The sequence below is a fragment of the Arvicanthis niloticus genome, chromosome 5 (genome assembly GCF_011762505.2).
Source record: "Arvicanthis niloticus isolate mArvNil1 chromosome 5, mArvNil1.pat.X, whole genome shotgun sequence".
NCBI classification, from domain to species: domain Eukaryota; kingdom Metazoa; phylum Chordata; class Mammalia; order Rodentia; family Muridae; genus Arvicanthis; species Arvicanthis niloticus.
In genome coordinates this window covers 40,712,410-40,733,704 of record NC_047662.1, presented here as the reverse complement: position 1 = coordinate 40,733,704, position 21,295 = coordinate 40,712,410, and the positions used below count along the sequence as shown (strand labels likewise).

At 35.0% G+C, this 21,295-nt stretch overlaps 1 protein-coding gene across 1 annotated transcript in view; it reads left to right on the top strand.

The window, feature by feature from the left end:
• Faf1 (Fas associated factor 1) overlaps positions 1-21,295 on the top strand; it is a 294,340-nt gene that overhangs the window by 110,935 nt on the left and 162,110 nt on the right. The window contains exon 8 of the mRNA XM_076935184.1: positions 15,437-15,523. Within this exon, the coding sequence (XP_076791299.1) occupies positions 15,437-15,523 (87 nt within the window). The remainder of the gene's footprint in view (positions 1-15,436; positions 15,524-21,295) is intronic.

Genomic DNA, 21,295 nt, shown 5'->3' with positions numbered 1-21,295 from the left:
ATAGATATACAAAGTTTTCCCCAAAAATGGGTTGAATGAAAAAGAAAGTAGTTTTGAATTAATTTGAAAACAGATTGTTTTCAAATTTGTCTGTGATTCAGAAAACTAACACTTGCTTGGAGTGATGGGCTGGTATTTTTGAGGTTGGAAAGAATAATGCTAAGTCAGGTTTACATACAATAAAGCAGGGTTTTGTTTCCATTTTTTCCCCCCAAGATTTATGTGAACATGAAATGTACAAAGTACCTGGATCCATTCCCTGGCACTCAATAAGTGGGATCTGTGGGATAGTTGCTCTGCTTTTTGCCACCTGACCCTTTATTGATGTCTTTACCATTCTGTCACACTGTATCTTTTTTGTTTCTGGGTATAATTTTTAAGTGGGCCGTGAATTACTGTAAGGAAAAGATACCACGTCTTTATCTGTTTTTGTGTCTCTCCTACAGGGCTTTTGTGAACTGTCAGTTCAGAATTGTTGTTTGCCACTACTTGGATATAAATTCAAACTGTTGCCAGTATTTAAAAAGCTAGAATATTTCACTTTTAAAACAAAAACAAGTAATTGAAATTATATTTCTTGACTTATTTTAAAGAACCACCAAAATGTTCTGGTGGTGCTGAACCCCACAGCTTTTATCCAGTTGGCTGGTCTAGAGTGGTCTAAGATTGGACAAGTTCATCAATTGATAATTGATTAACAAATCAGTACGTTTTCTTAAAAGTAATACTAGCTATTTTCCTGTCACATTTTACTCATCTGTTAGTTGTCTTGTAGTTCTAAACATTCCCACTGGAGACTGCTGCACTGGTAAATGTAAAAGAACATAGAACTTAGGAAATGCTTTCTAAGTGTTGGGTAGATGAAGGAAAGAGCCATATACATAAGGAAGTATAGTAGATATGCAAGGGCATTACCCTGAAATGCACAGGATTACAGGTCAGGCTTTCTGTAGTGTGGTGTTAGTAAGATCTGTTCTTATCTTCTTGTCTTTTACTATGTACAGCATAAAGAATGAGCTGTAATGTTGATGTGTCAGAGACTAGTGCTCAGAATAACTTGGCTTCTATTGAATGTGATTGCCAGGCTGCCACAATATTCAAGTATAGACATATTTGAATTTACTTAATACTGGCATAATGCAGTGAAGCATGACAAAAATAAAATATGATCAAATGGACTTTTATTTATTTTTGAATGCATGACAATATCTATTCACTCGAGGAAAAACAAACAACACCCAACTGTGTTTGAAGACAAGATATCTTTGATCAGAATCTCTGAAATATCCCTTTGAGTTAGCTATCAGTATAGTAAACTTTGTTAATTTGTACATGACAGCAATTTGGAATTTATGATTATTTAGTCTCATTGAACTAAAGCATGTCCCAAATCTATGAAGAGTTTGCCAAGCACGTGAACAGTATGAACAACATTTCTTTGGTAGGGAGTGTGGTCAGATTGGGGTTGGGGAGTGAGGAGATTTTCTCATTTTCGTTTTCAGGGAGGTGTTATGATACAGTAAAGTAGAAAGTGCCTCAGTGTCCCATAGGTTTCTCTTTTTGGATCCTTCTTTTGCTACTTGCTAGACATTGTTTCCTCTGTTGATTTTGTAAAGAAAGAGTAATGCTGCATTGAGACTATTATTAGATGACATATGTGTACATGCATAGCACCTGATAGAACTTTGGCATTTCATATTTTCTCTGCCTACATTTGTACATTTTTATCAAGATTTCAACCCATCTTACCTAGAAAATAACTGGAAGGAAGCTATGGCCAATCTTTATAGAACTTACTCTTAAGTTACTTTACTCCACCCACTCCTATCTCCTCTTCTCTACTACCATACACTTACAGAATGAGTATCAGCTCCATGAAGGCAGAAACTCTGTCATAGTCACTGTTGTTGGACTGGACAACTAAATGAATGCTTGTGAATTAACACTCAAATGATTGTGTTTGATAAAGCTGGAACTGAGTTTTCAGTTTATAAGTCCAAGGGGCAATTAATTCTCTTTGCCCTTGTTAGTAGTATCAGTATGTTTTGTTCTCCCCCTCCCAATACACACTAATTTACTGATACACAGTGATCATTCTAATTTATGTGGGTTTTAGTTTTTATGATTAATAAAGTGAGTATCTACTTTTTTTAAGGAGACAGATTTTTTCTCAAGATGTTCATTTAATTTTTTTTTTTAAGATTTATTTTACGTATGAGTCTGCTGTCGCTGTGTTCAGACACACCAGAAGAGGGCATCAGATCTCATTACGGATGGTTGTGAGCTACCATGTGGTTGCTGGGAATTGAACTCAGGACCTCTCCCATGGAAGGGCAGTCAGTGCTCTTATCCACTGAACCATCTCTCCAGCTCTCATTTAATTTTATTTAAGTTTATGTATATGGGAATGTGCATGTGAGTATAGGTGCTACTAGAGAACAGAGGTGTGGGCTGGAGTTAGGTTGAAGCTGGAGTTAGAGGTAGTTGTTAGTTGATATGGATACTGCAAGAGCAGTGCATGCTTTTAACCACTAAGCTCGCTCAAACTTTCTGGAGGCAGAAGTTTGGGTATTAAGACTTAAGTGTCTCTTGTACTCTCATCTATTCTTTTTTAATTTACATACTTATTTTTAAAAACACTATGTTCTGTGTATGCATATTGTAAGCATCTATTTACATATTTTCATTTTAACTATATTAAGTAACTCCTTAATGGGATATAAGAGAATTGCTTCCCAAACATCCTAGCATTTTCTTTGTTATACTAAAGGCACTTGGGGAAGAGGTATTCAGTAAGTGCTGAATAGGGTGGGGCTTTGAGTCTGGTGGTTATTACAGCATCCCTTGTACTTTCTATGTCTTCTAAGCCTGATATATGCATACCTTAAGGAGTCTGCCCTCTTCAGTTTCCCAATATTTTGAGTTGTAGCTCTGTAAAATAAAAAATGGACATGAACATGCCTTTTATTGCAGTATCATGTAAACTACTCTGTAATCACTTTCAGATAGCCATGTTTAGAATGAATTGATCAATAATTAGGCTCAATTTTAATTAATGTAGCAGTTCTCTAAATCACTTAAATGAAACTTTTGCCATCTTGACTATTTAATGATTGTAATATTGCTATGTAGCTATGATTGTTTTCAAAGTTATTTGCATTTTTAAAATTTTTCTCCAATTTTGGAGTTGTAAATACTCCCCATTGATAATTCTTAGACATGTTAATATTTTAAACAACAAAAGTGTCCCTATGAAACAATAATTTAGCTATATGATATTTACTTTTAGTAGACTATCATGTATTTAACTCTACCCTCTGTGTTATCTCATTGTCATTAGAGGATTTTTTTTAATACTTTAAAAATGGAGTTTACTTGTTTAAAACCTCATTTCCCCTATATATTTATCACATATGTATTTAGATCAACATTTTTCTTCTCTTTGCTTTAGTATTTATTAAAAATGGCCAATCCTTAATTTCACCATTATTTAAAATTATAGATATAGTTGAAGTAATACTTCTATGTCTTACTTAAAAAGACAACATGGCAATGTCTCCATGTGCTTCTTCTGTCATATACAGTAAAAAAAAAAATAAGTTGTGATTTTTATTTTTCATCTTATTAAGTAAATTATATGGTCATTTTGTATGGAGCTTCCATAGTTAGAGATGTAAAACAGCAATTTCTTGGTTCTATAGTATGACATAGTTCAGAGCTGAGATTAGAGAAACCCCGTAGAGTTGTTAATACTTGAGGGCATCCCCAACTAGAAAAGTATGTGAATTTAGGCATGGGAGGAAGGAAGGATCTGCTTTAAATTTAGTGTAGGGTCACTGAATCTTAATGATAGATTAAACAAGGGAGGTAGAATAATGAATAGGGGTATGCTGTGTGGAGCACTAATACCAGAAGTCCATGGTTTGTGGCGTTTTTTTATGTCCTTTCCCATATGGTTTTTGAATAGAGCAGGTTATGGCAGGGATGAACTAAGGGATAGCTTTGTTAATGAATAAATAGGAGTAATTTTTTTAAACAGGAGACTTCAGACAGTTTATTTAGAATGTATACTTATTTAATGAATCATGTTGTTAATTTTTTTCTCATCTAAATGCATCAAGTGATAATGTTAAGGTATTCCTAGTATTTTCTTTCTAAAAAAGCTGTATTTACATTTTAGAGCCAGCCTTAACAGTGAAACCCTTGGGTTAGGATTTTAACTACCTTAATTAAAAGCCAGTTAAATGGTGCTTCTGAGCATTGGCAGCCTCACTCCTTGGAGTTTGATGTGTATTAGACTTTCGTTTATTATAGTATTCATTCACTTGACATTTGGAGCCAGTTTCCAACTCTGTTTCATTCACAATCAAAGTTAACTCTGTGTGTGTGTGTGTCTGTGTGTGTGTGTCTGTGTGTGTGTGTAATTTTGTGCTTATTCTTTTGTAACTTTGCTCTTGATCAACACAGCTACTTTTTTAAAGATGGTCTCTTTACTCTTTCACCTACATCTCCCTTAGAGTACTGATAAAATCTGATTGTGAAAATTGGCAAGTTAGAATTTTAAAGTCTGATCAAATGTACTATTAACTATCATGGGAGCTGTTCTTTGCAGAAACTAAGTTTATATTTCCTAAAGGAGAGATTAAGTAGGTTGTCTCTGGTGCCTAAGTTAAGCAGAGTCAAGGCAAATGCAACTCTCCTGACTCCAGAGCCCCAAATGCAAACACTGGCCTAGTTGTTCCCAAACTTTCTTCTTGATGTGGGCGACTTGAATGGTTTATTTTCACTTGATGAACCACACCCCCGGGCCACGTTAGTATTCATGGCAGACCCCAACACTAAGTCCTTTTGTTGTCTTTGTTATTTGCATTTTTTTGTTAACAAGAAAAGATAAAATTATTAGAGAGCTGATTATAGACTGAAGTTCTATTGCTGATGGTTCCCACCACTTTTTTCACATCTCAGAGAAAGCAAAGGCTGGGATGGGCAGCAGAATGCAGCAAAGCAAACATAAACATCATGTCTGAACTTCAGTGGGATACTGCCAGAGTAAGAAAAGATTTACAGGGGTTTGTTTGCGTGTTTTGTTTTTTTTCCCACATTATAAAAATTTTTCTTTGCCAAAATCATTGACCACATTTAAGTTTTAAAAATGTTTATTCAACTGTCTCTTTTAGTTAAGAGTGTTTGAAATCTGCCTTATCATTGTGACTTAAGCTTTAACCAAATGAAGGACATTTAAGCAAATAGCTTAATTTGTTTGTATGTATATGTACCATAAGTTTATGCTTAGGCTCACCTGAAATGAGAAAAATTTAGTAGGTGGGGGAACCAAACCATAACAAACAAATGGAAAATGATTTGCACAGTAGTTTAAAAGCATTGCTCATATCTTTTTCTTACAGATACAGTTTCATTTTAAAATTCAAATACAACATAGGTGTTTCTAATACGAATTTCACTTATCCAAACAAAAAGCATAAAATAGGAGTTGGTAAGAGTGTCCATTGGAGGTGGGGGGAAAGGGAGGGAGAAGAAGGAGAGGGAGAACACAAACTGGACTAACAAGGTAGGAAAGACTTGATCTACTGCTGCACATTGGCCAAGTGAAGTTGCAGTGCCCTCATGTGAATCTTACATTCTTTTACTTCACTTGAATTCTTTGAGGGAGACTCAGAAGGCATTGATCATGATATCATTTAACAGTCATCTGATTAGGCTTACTTTTCATGTTAATATTCTTTTGCCTTTGTTTATGCGCATTCTCTCTCTCTCTCTCTCTCTCTCTCTCTCTCTCTCTCTCTCTCTCTCTGTGTGTGTGTGTGTGTGTGTGTGTGTGTGTGTGTGTCTTTCTTGCTGTTTCTATCTCAGTTATTTGTGATCCTAGGAACTACCCTGGAACTCTGGAAGCAATATTCAGTTATATAACAATAACCAGTTGCTGTTTGCCCTGGCAGTTTTTTTTTTTTTCCTATACAGAACATGAAAGTTAAATAGTTGGCATCCACCGACTACACTTGATTGCTTCTTCGGTGCATGCAAGAGCTGTAGAAAGGTTTTCTTGCTCTTGTGCTAGCGCTGTCACGACAGTAGTTGGCCACTTTCTCTTGTTACTACTTACTGACCACTGTTGAGAGTTAGTGGGAATGATCTCAGAAAACTCATAATTGTGGCTCTGTGTGACGGTACAGGACCATAATCACAGCACTCAAGTGGCTGAGGCAAGGGAGTCCTAGGCTGGACCAAATTAGGTAGTGAGAGATCCTGTCTTGAAGAAGAAGATAAGAAAGAAATTCCTTATTTACTGTTATAAAAGTATCAGCTGAAAAGACTTTTAAAAATAATTCACCACAACTTTTTATTTTACAGACAAAATTTAGATTAAGAAGTCTGTTGAAATTATAAAAGAGTCTAGACCTTAGAGTTTCATAGAACTGAGTTAAAGCCTGTACTCACCATTTACTAAATGAAAGAAACCTGACCCAATCACTTTATATGAACTTCAGTTTCTATTGTTCTAATATAATGATAATAATGCAAGTAAAGTTTATTATGGTAATGGTGATTTAATATAAACTAGGTACTACTTATTGAAGACTTTGAGCAGCGGTTGTGTTTCTTCCCCCACTTCTGTACTCAGCATCAACCAGACAATTAGCAGGACAACTGAGATAAAAAAAAACCTAGATTGTTATGGTGCAATTTTCTTTTAATAAAAATATTTTTAAAATTTCTCATTAAAAATGAAAAATTATACATATAAAATGAATCATAATCTCATCATAAAGAGAGGATAAAATTGTATATTTGTTGTACATCTTTGTATTTTTCGACCAATAATATAGATAAGTATGTACATATATGCTTGTATTTAAGCAAAAGTGAACATTATTTTATACCCGCTTTTTTGTGGCACTAGGAATTAAAACTGGGACATTGTGCATAATAGCCAAGCACTATAAAACTGAGCTGTATCTTCAGCCTTGGCCCTTAGTTTTTAAAAACATTAGCATCTATTAATTATACATAATGAATTTTATCACGACATTTTCATACATACATGCATGTGTGTGTATATGTATATATATGTTCTTTTCCCATTAAACTCTTCTTTCCAGCTAGTCCTCCTCCATTTATTTTCCTGTCTTGTCTTTTATTTTTATTTTTTAACTGAATAAATTTCATTAGAGCTGTTTGCAGGAGCAAGTGTTTATAGCAGTAGCTACACCCCAGAAGATGTTGGAGGGAGGGTTAGGCCCTTTGATCTCTCCCCTCCCCTCTGTGACAGTGTGTTTGTTAGTTCCAGTCCTGAGATCTTAAGCTGGCAGTCAGCTGCTATGAGTGCAAGTGCTGCGGCTCCATCATGACCACAGCTCAGCCTTCTACGCCTACTTCTGTGGTCTAACATTTTTCCACCCTTACTACCATAATGTTTTCTGAGCTTTTGGTGGAGGTGATATAGATGTCTTTTTTATGGTTATAGTCCCTAGTTTTTAACATCTTATAAGTTAATCATATTATCTACTACTATCAGGATGTAGTAAAGGGGCAAGTAATAATAAATATTAAAAAAAAAGTCAAGATACAGTCTGTTGAGTCTTTTTAACTTTGCTAACCTGGCAGTATAGAAGCACCAGAGACCATATGAGAACAAATAGAACTGGTGATGTTTTAATGTAACTTCCTGGTAGAAAAAGATAATAGTTTCACTGACCTTTGGGAATATGCTTTGTGAGTTCTGCTTTAATGCAATAAAACTGTGGTCCCTGAATTTGATTCAGGCTTGCTCTCTTTCTTCGGGGGCATTATGTGTTGGGGGTGGGGCTCTAACTCAGTAGTAAAGGTGCTGCAATCTCAAAGCCACACAAAATGTTTACTGACTGAATTCTAGTTCAGTGACTAGGTTCTAGTCTTTTGAATTCAAAGAATGAAACTTACGGGCCCCAGAAAGCCAAGTCTTAGAAATTTCATTATAGAAAGCTTCCGTTTCTATGATGTAGCAGAAGCAAGACCATCAAACTGCTACGTGGCTTTGTAGGGCTATTGGCTGATTAGTGAAGCACAGGGAGGTAGACAGTCCAGCTAGCCCATGCACAAGGTGTCCAGGAGCTCTTAGTTTATTTAGGTCAGGTCCTCATGTAGTTTCCAGGAAAGGATGCTCATTTCAGGAAAGAGATAACAAGAAAACAGAACTTTGTTCTGACACTCCAGATCTCTGGCAGGGACCAAGGACATTTCTGTTACCCTTACTCTGAAACTGCCTCTCCTCTCTTAGCATGGTCACTTTTAGTGTTCCATATTTCATTTATTTAACTATCATACTGCTGGATATTAGATTGTACTATTTTTATGTTTTATGGACAGGTCTATAGTGGATTTGCTTGTACCTAAATTATTTGGTAGCGTGAGTAGTAGCTTTGAGATTATCTAGTATATTGCTTCTGATATTTTGTTTTACCTACTGAAATTCAAACTTAAAATTAAAACATTTCTGACTTTGAAGTACTTTATTTTCTGGTTGTGAAGAATCATTTGTCTTGTCTTCTTTTTTATTGTCCTCCGTTCTCCTGGGGATCTGATTCAGAGCTTTGCCTGTGCTGAACACATGCTCTACCAGTAGTAGACTAATATATAAATTGAACCAATGAGAGTAAAAAATAAATTGGACTTTACAGAATGAATGCTGTCTAACGTGAAATTCTTAAAAATGTTTGTGGTAGTTATAGTTTGGTTTTTATTTATTACTTATTTTCCTTCCTAATGGTACAAACTCATTAATTTACTTAATTTTACGTGGGGGGTGGGGGAGGAATTTTAAGAGCATTTATTGAAGGCCCCACAGTTTTATTTACTAAGGCAGTAAACCAACTATTTTCTTCCACAATATTTATAGTCTGTCATGAGCTCCCTATGACATAAATATAGATTAAAATATTTGTGACTTTCCATAATTTCAGACTTTATTGAAAGATTGTAAATTTATAAGGTACAAGGATTTCAGTGACAACAATTTGCCATCTAATCCCATCTACCCTGTTAACCTAAACAAAATTTTGGGATTTCTAGAAATTTACTCATTCATAAAAGGGACAGCACCCCTTCATAGACTTTGAAGGGTTGAAAAATCAGTTAGCTAAAGAGGCCTGGCTATCTGGAGAAGCCTGTATATAAAATTCTGCATCTTACACTTCAGACTGATAAGAATCACTTTTAAGGCTGGTTACCACTCATCATGCATTGCCCCAGAGTGTTCAGCACACTGGAATCACAGGGCTCTGCAATAAGCATCTCTAATTTCTTCCTGCTGATTCCACTACTGCTTTGAGAATGACTATTGTAGAAAAAATCATTGACATCTTCTAATTATATCATTATTATTTGCAACTTCACATATTTTTCTAAAACCCTTTTTAAATCTACCACTAAGGTCAATTTAGCTTTTGTAGCATTTGTGACATTTAGACTATTTTCTTATCTGGTATGAATTTTAATAGCTCTTTTAGAATTATGACTTGAGAGCTAGGGATGTAACTGAGTCAGTAAAGTGATTGCATAGTATGTAGGAAGCCATGGATCATTTCCATGGCACCACATAAGCCTAGTGTGGTGGTGCATACCTGGTAATGGAGGCAGAAGGATCAGAATGTTTGAAGTTAGCCTGTTCTACACAGTGAGTTCAAGTCCCATTAGGAAAACCAAGAGTCAAGAAAAAGTCTTTTATCTTTTAATACAGACTTAACTCTTAAGTAAAGATATAAATTTATTTTTGTTTGAATTTACAAACAAAATAGGTGTAAATATGATGTAGCTTTTGCAATTTTACAGTATTTTTATTCTCATCAAAGTTTCAGTATAATTTCCATGTTACTAGTGGAAATTCTTATCTTATTTCTGATAGTTGTTCATGATGGCCAAAATCAAATTCATTTACAATTATGTATGTTTAAACTAGATTCTGTACTTGATTCACTTTATTATTACCATCCCAATAATCTCATAAAATGTCAGCTGCCCTGTCGTTTTATAAGGAACAAGCAAAATCTGTTTTCTAAGTATGGCAGAAGGGAGCTGCAGTTGTAAGAATAAGAATTCATTTAGAACCAAAAGATGTTAAAATGCAGAATACAGTTTGTTCAAAGCCTGGTTGAAAAGCACTTGAATTTTACAGGCCTCTTCATTGTTTTCTGGAAAGACATTTGAGAAAAAGTATTTGAGAAAAAGAAATTCTTGAGTTACTGTTTTTATGAGGAGAAAATTGCTTGGTCTTTTAATGGTTAATGAGAAGAAGTAATAGTTAAACACTTGGAGCATTGATTTCTGATTTGAATTCTCTAACACAGGCCAGCCCTGGGGGAAGGGGGAAAAGCTTGCTAATTAACATTTGATTACTGATGCCACCTTCTCATTCCCCTTGCACCATCCGGTTTCAAACGTTTTTTTTGTTCAGGAAGGATTTTTAGGCGGGTTTAACTTGCATCTTAGTAAAACAAATCCATGTGCAATTGCAGTGCGTGTACAATATGCTAAAAAAGAAGGAAAAGGAAAGGCATTAGATATGTAGTATGTGTTCAAAGCCCATTCTGAATCCGAAGTGATTGGTTTCTTAACTACACAAGCCTTTCAGAGCACCACTGATTGCCAGGAAACTGGAACTCAGCTTGGTCTGTGTGCCTTGTTTTGATTTAAACAGACCACTGCAAACACTTAACTTGTTCCATGTAGTTGCAGTTTGATATATTTTAAATTTGGATAAGCTCAGGTTCTACTGTCTCTAGAGGCCTTTTGTTCTTGTAACAGTGGCAGGAAAATTACATGGATGCCTGTCATTTCATGATACTGCTTAGAAAGACAATAATGTGTGTTAGTGTCTTAATTCAGAGAATCCAGAGCCAATTAAAAGCTGTTTGGAACCCATTCTATTTAAATATATTTTCCTAAATTAAAATGTTTAATAACAACTTATGGGACCAATTTCAAAGATTTTTAATGAAGGAAGTTAAAACTGTTGTATCTGTTAACATATTGGTAACAGTGGTCTGTTTAGACTGTGGGATCACTGATGACACAGTTGAGGGCATAGTTACTTCAGAAACCATTGGACAGGCTTTATTTTAAAATTAGATCCTATGAGATTAAAAACATTAATCAGGTTTTTGTTAATGTATAAACAAAGTAAAGACTCAATTTTATTTATTCAAGAAAAAATTGATTTAAAATGCTTCTCACTTGAAATTATTTTCATTTTTCTTTTTGGTGTCTGTTATATTCATTGACTCTACTGCTGTTCTTCCATTTAAGAAAATTAAGGCCTTACTGTTTGTAAACTCACTCATTATGGCTTTGTTTTGCATATATTTAGCTCTTTTTCTGCACCCAGGATTAACTCCAATATCTTCATGAAATCATAGGATTATATGGCATTGGAAATCAGAGGTGATCTTTATTCTCTTCTAAGGTGAACTAGATCTCAGAAAGGAACAGCCAATTTGTGTACAGTAATAGCTCTGGGATTAGAATCAGAACTCCAGGTCTGCGTTTCTTATGCCACAACACATACTTTGATGGCATTTACAATTTCCTGAGAAAAGTTTGGACAGTTTTATCAGTATTCAGTTTACAAGCAATTGCTTTATTATACCTGACAGTGTCATCTACTAAGCTTCATAAGCCTTTTAGTTTTCAGTTGGAATTAACTAAGAACAACTCATTTGAGTCTAGTCTTGAGTCTAAAATTTAAAATTTAGCACTTAGTAAGGTAACTTACTAAGAATTGTTCTGTAAGAAATGCTAATGAAATTTTACTCGAAGAAAAAAGTTGGGGGGAGGTGAGTTCTTACGAAAATATTTACACTGAGCATGCCGTGATACAATGGTCCTTCCTCTAGTGCTATGTTTTAAGTATGTAGATACATATCAGCTATGAAAGTATCTAATAAAACGGAAACATATTCTGCACTCTTTCAAATTATTCTGGGTTGTTTGTGTTTATATATATAGATATATATATCTATATATATATATAAAATTTATCTGATATATAATCTGAAGCAGTGAGAAAAATTTTCTACAATCTAGAAGCAGACACCAGAAAAAAAATTTATGGTGAGTTTAGAACTTGTAATTCAAATACAGTATAGTTTGTCTTAATGTTTAACTGGCAATCACAGTATTTATTATGTTCCTTCAGAACTAAATGAAACATTTGCATGGGTTAGTAGCTTAAAATCTCATAGATTTAGAGCTTAACACAAGACAAGAATTGAAACGATTTTGAATGTTCAACATGATTTTGAGCCAGTGCTGATCAAAGAAAATGTGTAAGACCAAAAAAAAAAAAAAAAAAAAAAAAAATCCCTTAGGAAATGTTATCCAGTGTCACTTGTTCCTACTTAGCTGGAATTTAACAGTCTTTAAAGATGGAACTGCATCAGAAACGAGTCAGCAGCACAGCAGACCTACCTGCATTCATTCTACCTTTCTCAGATACTCATGAGATCCCTCTGCCTTCCTCCTTTATGCCTCCCCCCCACCCCATTTCTTTTTCTGCTCTTTCTGTCATCCCTACTCTCTTGCCCTGTCTCTCTATTTCTCTCCACTTTTTTTCATTTTAGTTTTTCTCCTTCTCTAGGGGAACTGCATCTTTGATCTGTTTTGTAGGAACTTCAAATTCATCTGCATCATTTTATATCATTTTATAAAAAGGCTACTTTTAAAAAAGTAATTACTTTTACATTTTCTTTGTGTACTTTTTAACTTTTCCTTTACTGCACAATGGTGATTGAAACTTTCAATTGGATGCACTCATCAGTAAAGGCAATGAATTTTTATATCTCTTTTATTAAACTCACCATTTTGGTGTTTCTGCTACTGCTTTGCTTTATAATGGTAAAAGTCTGCCTATTGTTATAGCATGGACTTAAATTTGAAAAGCTAATTTGTTTTCACTGAAATTGCTGTTTAGTGGCTGTAGTTTAGCCTAAAAGATTTCTTTTGTCATAATCTCAAAGTACTTTATAAATTTAGCCTTTGCATTGGAACAATCAAACATTAGCTTAATATGCTTTACATAGTACTTTCACAGCTAAGTTCTCTCTGCATTAACTAGTTTGTTCTATGACAAGTTGCTTTAACAGATGTCATTCTGGGAAGGACAATGAAGCCAAATACTTGTGCAGTGGCTAACATCACTCTAACTTTGATCACATTTGTTCAGCACATCAGTCTGGCATTGTGCTTTATGCCAACATAACACTATAGCCAGAACATGCTTTTGAGGCTTAGAATAGCAGAGGAATGTCATTCAATTCAGTGCAGTTATATATGAGTTACTGAAATAAGAAAATACTGTTTATTTCACAATAATGAATCATTATGTTTTAGAATTAAGGTAGAATTTTAGGAATTTTATTTCGAAGCTATTTGTCTGTGCATCCATCGTGTTTGTGCAAGTTTCCAGTGTTGGGGTAACCAACACTCACACACACACACACAGAGAGAGAGAGAGAGAGAGAGAGAGAGAGAGAGAGAGAGAGAGAGAGAGAGAGAGATGGTGAGCTCTGATGTAGCTAGGTACTCAAAATATAAGTTTAAAGGAAGAATTTTTTTTTCTTGAAGTCTAAAAATTCCTCATGCATTCGTTCCTGTCTTTTCTCTTTTATGAATGCAATGCTTTAGATTGTTGAAGTACTTTTGCCCCTGAGAGCTCTAATTTTTTAAGTGTGATGAAATAGACTCAGCTAGTGAAAGTGCTTAAAAGCTGATCCAGTTGCCTTTTGCTAAGTTGGTAAAGACGGATCAAAATTTTCAAAGTTGATGTGACTTGACAACCATAAGCAAAATATTGCAGGGTATCCTGATCATTGCTAATGCAGTTCAGAAAACAGCTGCTTGTTTAAATTGAGTGAGGTATCAAGCAGTGTCCCAAGCTCCTAGGATCTCATTCACTATTTCCCATGTTTTCCCACCCCCACCCCAGGTGTACATTAGAGATAAAAATAGATTCAGTTTCTGTTTTGTTTTGTTTTCCCTTAATGTGTGCATCTCTGTTTCACTGGAAGGGTAATTTAGATATGCCTGTGTATAATAAAGAGTAATATGATGACAAAATGCTGCAGTTGAACAGCATGGTACTTTAAAGTTCTATGTCTTAGAAGTGTGAGTTAGTGCTTCTTGTTGTGCAGCCATATTAAAATATTAACCATAGAACATCTGTGTCACATCTCTAGATTAGCCTGGATGGTAGAGTACACTGAATGAAGAATTCATTAAGGTGGACTGCCTCTGTATTATTATAAGGAACTAATAGTTTTAATTGTAAATGAAGAATAAAATAGAATTTCTGTATGCTGTTTAGAAAAAAAATCCTAAGAAATTAGGAGTGTGATCTTCAGGGGCTCTGGCTTTACAGATTTCTTCTAAATTGTCCAAGCTGGCCCCTTACTAATGGTCCTTCTGCCTTATAAAGAACCAGAAATGCAGGTATAGGCCATCCCCCTCCACAACATGTGCTCCTTCTTAAGTCACTGGATGGCAAACAGTTGACCTCTCCACACCTTGTTTTTTCACTTGACTCTTCTCCCTGTAAAGTGAAAGGTACAAAGTTGCTGGTAGGCTTATTTGAAACAGGGTCTCACTAAGCAGCTCTGGCTGTCCTGGAACTCACTAAGGAGCCTTTATTTTGACTTTAGGAGAGGCTAAAATATTATATTAATGGAAACCTCAGCTCAGTTTTAAGTTTGGGATAATTAAAAACAATCATACAGCCTGCTTTATATTGTTTAATGCCTTTTAAACTAGAACATAAAGTAACTTCAATCCCTCACTTTACTTCAACCAAATTATTTTCTGTTCTTTAATAGAAACTCAAAATATACTTTTGTTTGAATCATAAAGTTTTAAAATTAAATTACTTATAAATGTTTGTAAGTGTAGTCAGCTTTCAGTGAACCATTACCTGAAGTTTTTTAACTGACAAGAGACTTGAAGTCAACAAAGATAACAGTCATCACAAGTCTGGAGTGATGGTAACTCAGTGCTTAAGGGGGCACTGTTCTTGCAGAGAACCTGAGTTCAGTTCCTAGCACCCATATCAGGTGGCTGTCAAGACTTGTAACTCTGGGTCCAAGGATTTGCCTCTAGCTTCTGAGTGTATCCATACTCATGCATTCTCTACGTGTACAAACACACATACATGAAAAACATCTGTCATAAGAGAAGTTATTTCTTGAAATATTACTTTACGTAGCCTTCACTGAAATTCTGCTCTTGAATTTATGGTATTTTTTTTAACTTTGTAAAATTGTGCTGACTTGTATTCGTTCTAAATTATTGTTTTGAAACTAAAAGTATGAATTGATGTTTTATCTTTAAGAAATGAAGTTACCATAATAAAATAATGTCGGAATCTGTTTTTAATTCTGTTGCTTTCTTTTTATAGGTAAAGAGAAATGTGTATGATCTTACAAGCATACCTGTTCGACATCAGTTATGGGAGGGCTGGCCACCTTCTGCCACCGATGATTCAGTAAGTTACAGTCCAGTTACAGCCTCTTTTCACAGTATAATTGGCTTTTATAAGCAGAATTAAATACTTTGAGTTTTCCATTGAAAACACTTTCTATTTACATCAAGTCATGTCAGAATTTTTTTTTAAAACTGTAATAATTTGAACACATTTACAGAACAAATGTCCGTAAGCCAAGCATATTAACATTATGTTGGTGATGATGTATATCACTGTTGGGAACCTGATATTGCTTGATTTGACTTACTCTTTTCCTTGATGGGAATATATTTGGTTATTAGTTAGATGTTCCAAGTACAAAAATTATAAATCATAGATATTTCAAAATCAACCTCTAACACATGTTGATTTATACATCTCTCTCTCTCTCTCTCTCTCTCTCTCTCTCTCTGTGTGTGTGTGTGTGTGTGTGTGTGTGTGTGTGTGTGTGTGTATCAGTATCAGTGGTTAGGTACTTTGAAAATTATTACATTTTGCAGTTGATGTAAATATTTTTAAATAGTTTATACATTTCACTACCATAAAAATCAAGGTAATATAGGTAATATTAGCTTTTTGTCTTTCAATAATAGCGATTTATAAATAGTTTTTTTGTAAATTTGGAAACCTTTCTCTATATCTGCCATTTTCCTAGTAATTAACTCTTTTCCAAGGAATAAATTTTATCATCTTAAGCCCACTGGCATGAAGTTTTGGCCCTCTCTCCTCATATTTACTTAACTTGTAACCTGTTACTTACTTATTAAACAGATAACCATAATGTTTTGGTATTGGTGTTTCTGTTGTTGTGTATTTGTTTTAAATGTTTTTATTTTTTTATTTTTTTGTGTGTGTGAATTTTATGCTATATATTGGAGTCTGTGTTGGCTTCCTAACTACTCCTGAACATGAAGTCTACACTGGAGTATGGTTGATAGACCCACTCTCACTCAGATGCAGAAAACTGTTTTTTTCCCCTCCTAGCAGCTATTGATTGTAGATAACTTCTTAGCTAGGTGTTGAAGTTTGTGCCTACTTTTTCTTATTTGTACTGGGATTTTGCTTGACTTAAATCTGTGTACCAGGTAATACTGAGTCTCTTTGAGTTCATATGCACATCGGTCTCTTGTTTCTATCAGTGTTTCCTTGAGGTTGTCTGCCACTTCTGTGCCCTCTTTCTCATAGGTTCCTGAGCCTCGAGGGTAGGGGTATGATACAGACATCCTCTTTAGGGCTGAGTGCTCCAAAGCCTCTTTCTGCACATTGTCCAATTGCAGGTCTCTATGCTAATTCCCATCTACTCCAAGAAGAAGCTTCCCTGATGAGGTCTGAGTAATAGATGCACTGACCTGTGACGATAGTAATATACCATTAAGAATCAATCACTTTTTATTTTATGTGTATGTTTCTGTTGGTGATGGAGGACAAAAAAGGACAGAAATTCTCTGAAGCTAGATTTACAGACAGTTGCAATCTACCCAGTGTGAGTGCTAGCAATTGAACTCTGATCCTCTGGAAGAGCAGTAAGTGCTCTTAACCTCTAAGCTAGCTTTTCAGCCCATAAACATTTGTAAATGCAAGTAGGAGAATGTTTTAGGAATTCTAAGTTAAATCTCATTTTTGAAATAAATAGTGCTAAAAAGAATGAAGAACTTTGTAAACGTTGTATAATAGTAAATCATGATTGTACCTTAGAATCGAATTCACTTTTTAATATTTTCTAATAAATGTTATAGCTGTCGGACAGTTACTTTTTGTTTGTTTGTTTGTTTGTTTTTGTCATTGCAGCCTAGCATTTTAAAACTAATTCTTTTTGGAAGACAAGATAATTCTAAGACAGTTTATTGAGGTAGATGCCATTTGAGTCTAGCTACAATATAAACCATATGCCTTTGGGAAAATGCCTAATGGGTTTCAAAAATTTAAAAATAATCAGAAAACACTAGGATTCTTTGCTAGCACTTGTAGTATAGTATGTGATTAAAATTATTGGCTGGTTGGTCAGTGTCAAAAACAAAGCTGTAATTGTTGCTTTTTTTGTAAGTTTTGTTTGCTTGCTTTGGTGGTTTTTATTTGATTTTTTTTCCTTTTAGGATCTAAGAAGACATCAAAAAGTAGAAATATTCTTTGTGTTGTCTAAAATTCATTATAAGACATAAATACCATTAATAGATAATTTAAGATCCAAGCACATCATTAAAATTCTCTAAGCCTCACTTACTTTCCACCATTTTTTGAAAATTAATGGTAACATATTTATAGTTACATACAGCAGACAGTAAAGAGGTCAATTAATATTGTACTTAAAATAACTCAAGTATGATAAGCAAGCATTGACTGATTTTTTTTTAGCATATGAAAAGGTATCTGAAATTTGCTACAAAATTACCTGCATGGTGAGGAATGAGTAAAGATAATGGCAATATAGATTCTCCATCTATTGAGCAATCCTTGAGCTGAGTGATATATGTGGCTTATATATTTAAAGCTTCTCATGATTTAAACATAGTAATAATAACTAATTGAAATGACAGTAAAGAGGAAATAATGGAGAAAGTCTTAAAATTAAAATGCAGTGCTGCATAGGCTTCAGAGTAAATCTACAGCTCTGAGTTTAGACAAAAATTATTTTGACCCCACATTTACAGAAACCAGGAAATAAGGTGATCAGTAACAATCTCAAAAGTAACAGGAAAATTATGCAAAATACCACCTAATCCTCTGAACTAAAGTACCTGGTGCAGTCTGTGTTCCAATTTATGAATCAGTTTGACACAGTCTTTTATGAAACCCATGTTTTAGTATTTGTGTAAGATTTTACTTTTAACATAGAGTTGCAGTGTAGGAACCTTTTAGGAAAACAGGTTAAGCTGATAGTAACCAGAAATGTAACAGTACCTGGTGCTGTTTCTGTCATAGCAAGCATTGAGGGAAACCCCATTAAGCTTCATCTTGTTGCCTCATTATTCATATTTGCACCTTTTCCCAGGACCTGTGAAGTGGTGCCTGCCCACACTTCCCCAAAGCAAATGTTGCCGCATTGGCAGGATGTGCCTTGAACTGCATGATTTGACACAACAAAGATGTTTAGAACCAGGCGGCTTTTAACTTGTGCCATTGCAGATCTGCTAGCTCCCGTGCTTGAGTTCAGGCCAAAAATGTCATAACTACGGTCTTTGGAGAGAGTCTAGCCAAATAAATGTCAGAAACTTTTGTTTCATTAGGACCATAAAAACATGTAATGCTAGTGCTTTACAAGTAATCTATATTGTTGCAGGTGGTGGTGTTTTTATACTTACTGAAAACACTCGAGTGGAGGCATCTGCTACAGAACAAGATCACCCCACAGCTTAGGGCATGGATTGAGTACAGCTGAGAAATGTCAGCTGTGTAAACAGTCTGAAATGTGTTACCAACAAAAATATAATTAATTTCTTTCCAGGACAGTATGCCATAACTTAATACCTAGGATGGCTTACCATTCAGTGGCAGCACCTGAAAACCTGCTTCTCCCTGCCAGACTAGAAGATGGACTGCAGAGGTCACTAAAAGTGAAACTCAGTTTATACTTTTGCTGCTCAGTAACAGGAGTTTTTGTGTGGCTTCGACCATACACAAAACATGCATAGAGTGGCCTCCATATATTTATGGAAGTACCACAGACCAAGAAACTAATCAATTTGGGGTGATAGGAAATGTTATAAGCTTAAATTGTAGTAAGTTGAGTTGAACATTTAAAATGAATAAATGTCATGGCATGAAGATTGCATCAGTGTGGCTTTTTTTTTTTTCTTTTTGAGGAAGGTAAGGAAGGACTGTTGTATAATGCTCCCTTTATGTTTTATATTGCATGAAAAAATACTTTGTAGTAGCCAGAAAATGTTTTCTTCATTATAGTTGTCATTAATTTTTGACTTTTAAGACAGGACAAAGGAATGGAATTTGTATAATTAGATTCTTGTGTTGTCTTAAAGGATCTTATAACCTGATAAACTAAGTATTCTCCTGTTTTCAAGCTGCAAATTGAAGTCAGCATCCCTGAAGACATTGTTACAATCTCTTCAGATTTAAAAAGTTTTATTGCTTATAATTATATTCTAATGGGAAAAGAGATCTGCTATATTGTCAATATCAGGAGAAGAGGTGTGCAAACCTCAGCAGTGGAGGGTGTGGTCATGCTGTACTAGTTCAGTTGTGAGAACAAGGAGCTGGGAGGAGGTGGAAGCTCATCTTGCACATTAGCAAGGACACCTTTGGCTTCCAGAGAGTAGAAGTAAGTTTAACACTGCCACTGATGTTTAGACCTTTTTATAATGTCATTTGAATATTTGGCTATTCTAAGTAATGCTTATAAAGCGGGAGAATCATGTAGTTTAATACTTGATACTCATATTTTATTTATTTCCCTTTTTCTTTTGATAAAAGGTATTACCAGTGATTCTCCATAATTTTATCATTGGCTAAGTGATGTCATCTCCAACATTGAGAAATTACAGTTTAGAATTAGAGGTTAGAGGGCATGTATTGGAAGTCAAGAACTAACTTTTTAAGTATTCTCACAACAATATGCAAGACCACTCAAGCAAGTCCAGGACATTGTGGTATCTCTATCAAAATAACCCAAAATTTACACACACACATACATACACACACACACAGAGAGAGAGAGAGAGAGAGAGAGAGAGAGAGAGAGAGACAGAGACAGAGACAGAGAGACAGAGAGAGAGACAGAGAGAGAGACATATGCGTGCACACATATATACACATACTCCTTGAACACCTTTTAAATCATTTTTTAAAAAGCCTGTGAAGCGGGGAGTGCCCGTTTTGAGCTTTTGGTGGGGACCATTTTATTCTGTGATTTCTTCCTAATGCCTTGTAGTAAACAGGTATCAAGTTAAAGCCATTTTTTTTTTCTGGCCGGGTGCCCTTACCTTACAGAAGCTGCTGTTCTAATGCAGACTCCCATAGCTACCAAATACTTAACCACATTGACATTATCAACTGAGTAGATCTATAAGCTTCCCTGCAGTTTGTTCTAATCCATTTCTGTAAAACTAGTATTTCTAAAATGTATCATGGTCTGACTTTCAGCTTACCTTATCAACTTCAACAGCAATCCAATTTCTTCTTTTTTATATCAGATTTTTATTCAGACATTAAGAATCCTCTGTCTTTGGTCTGAAAACTTTCCATCCAGGTTTGTTTTTCCATGTAGGCCAAGACTAACTGGTGTGAGAGAGAAGGGGAAGCAGGGGATATAAGTTAATGAGTCAGAGCACAAGTGAGCAAACCAGTATTAGTTCACTGAATTTCAATATTGCCGTTACTTGGATAACTTTCATAAGGTAACTCGTCATCTACAAAATGAAGGCAGTATTCACAGAAAGTCTACTGTGAAGATTCAGTGGTTTAGCACATTAGGTCACATAATGTGAAGGTGCCATTTTTGCTTGTTTTGTTTTTTTAAAAGGCATCTTCCACAGCCCAGTCTTGCTTTGACTTTGTGACCATCTTGCTTTAGTCTTCACTATTTGAAATGGGTGTGTGTGTTCAACCATGCCCAACACAATGCTGTCATTTTTATAGGACAGATTAGTTACATGCATTTTTCTAATGTAAAGGACATGCATTATACAATGTAGAGACTGGCAGTGAGGATTGTCAGCCCAAATCCTACTCACCATCTGTCTGTCCTTATCACTAATGTTCTAGTAGGAGACACCCATGCCACTTTTTATACATTGTATGTAATTACTTTTCCATTCTATTGTAATGACCATAGTTGCCACA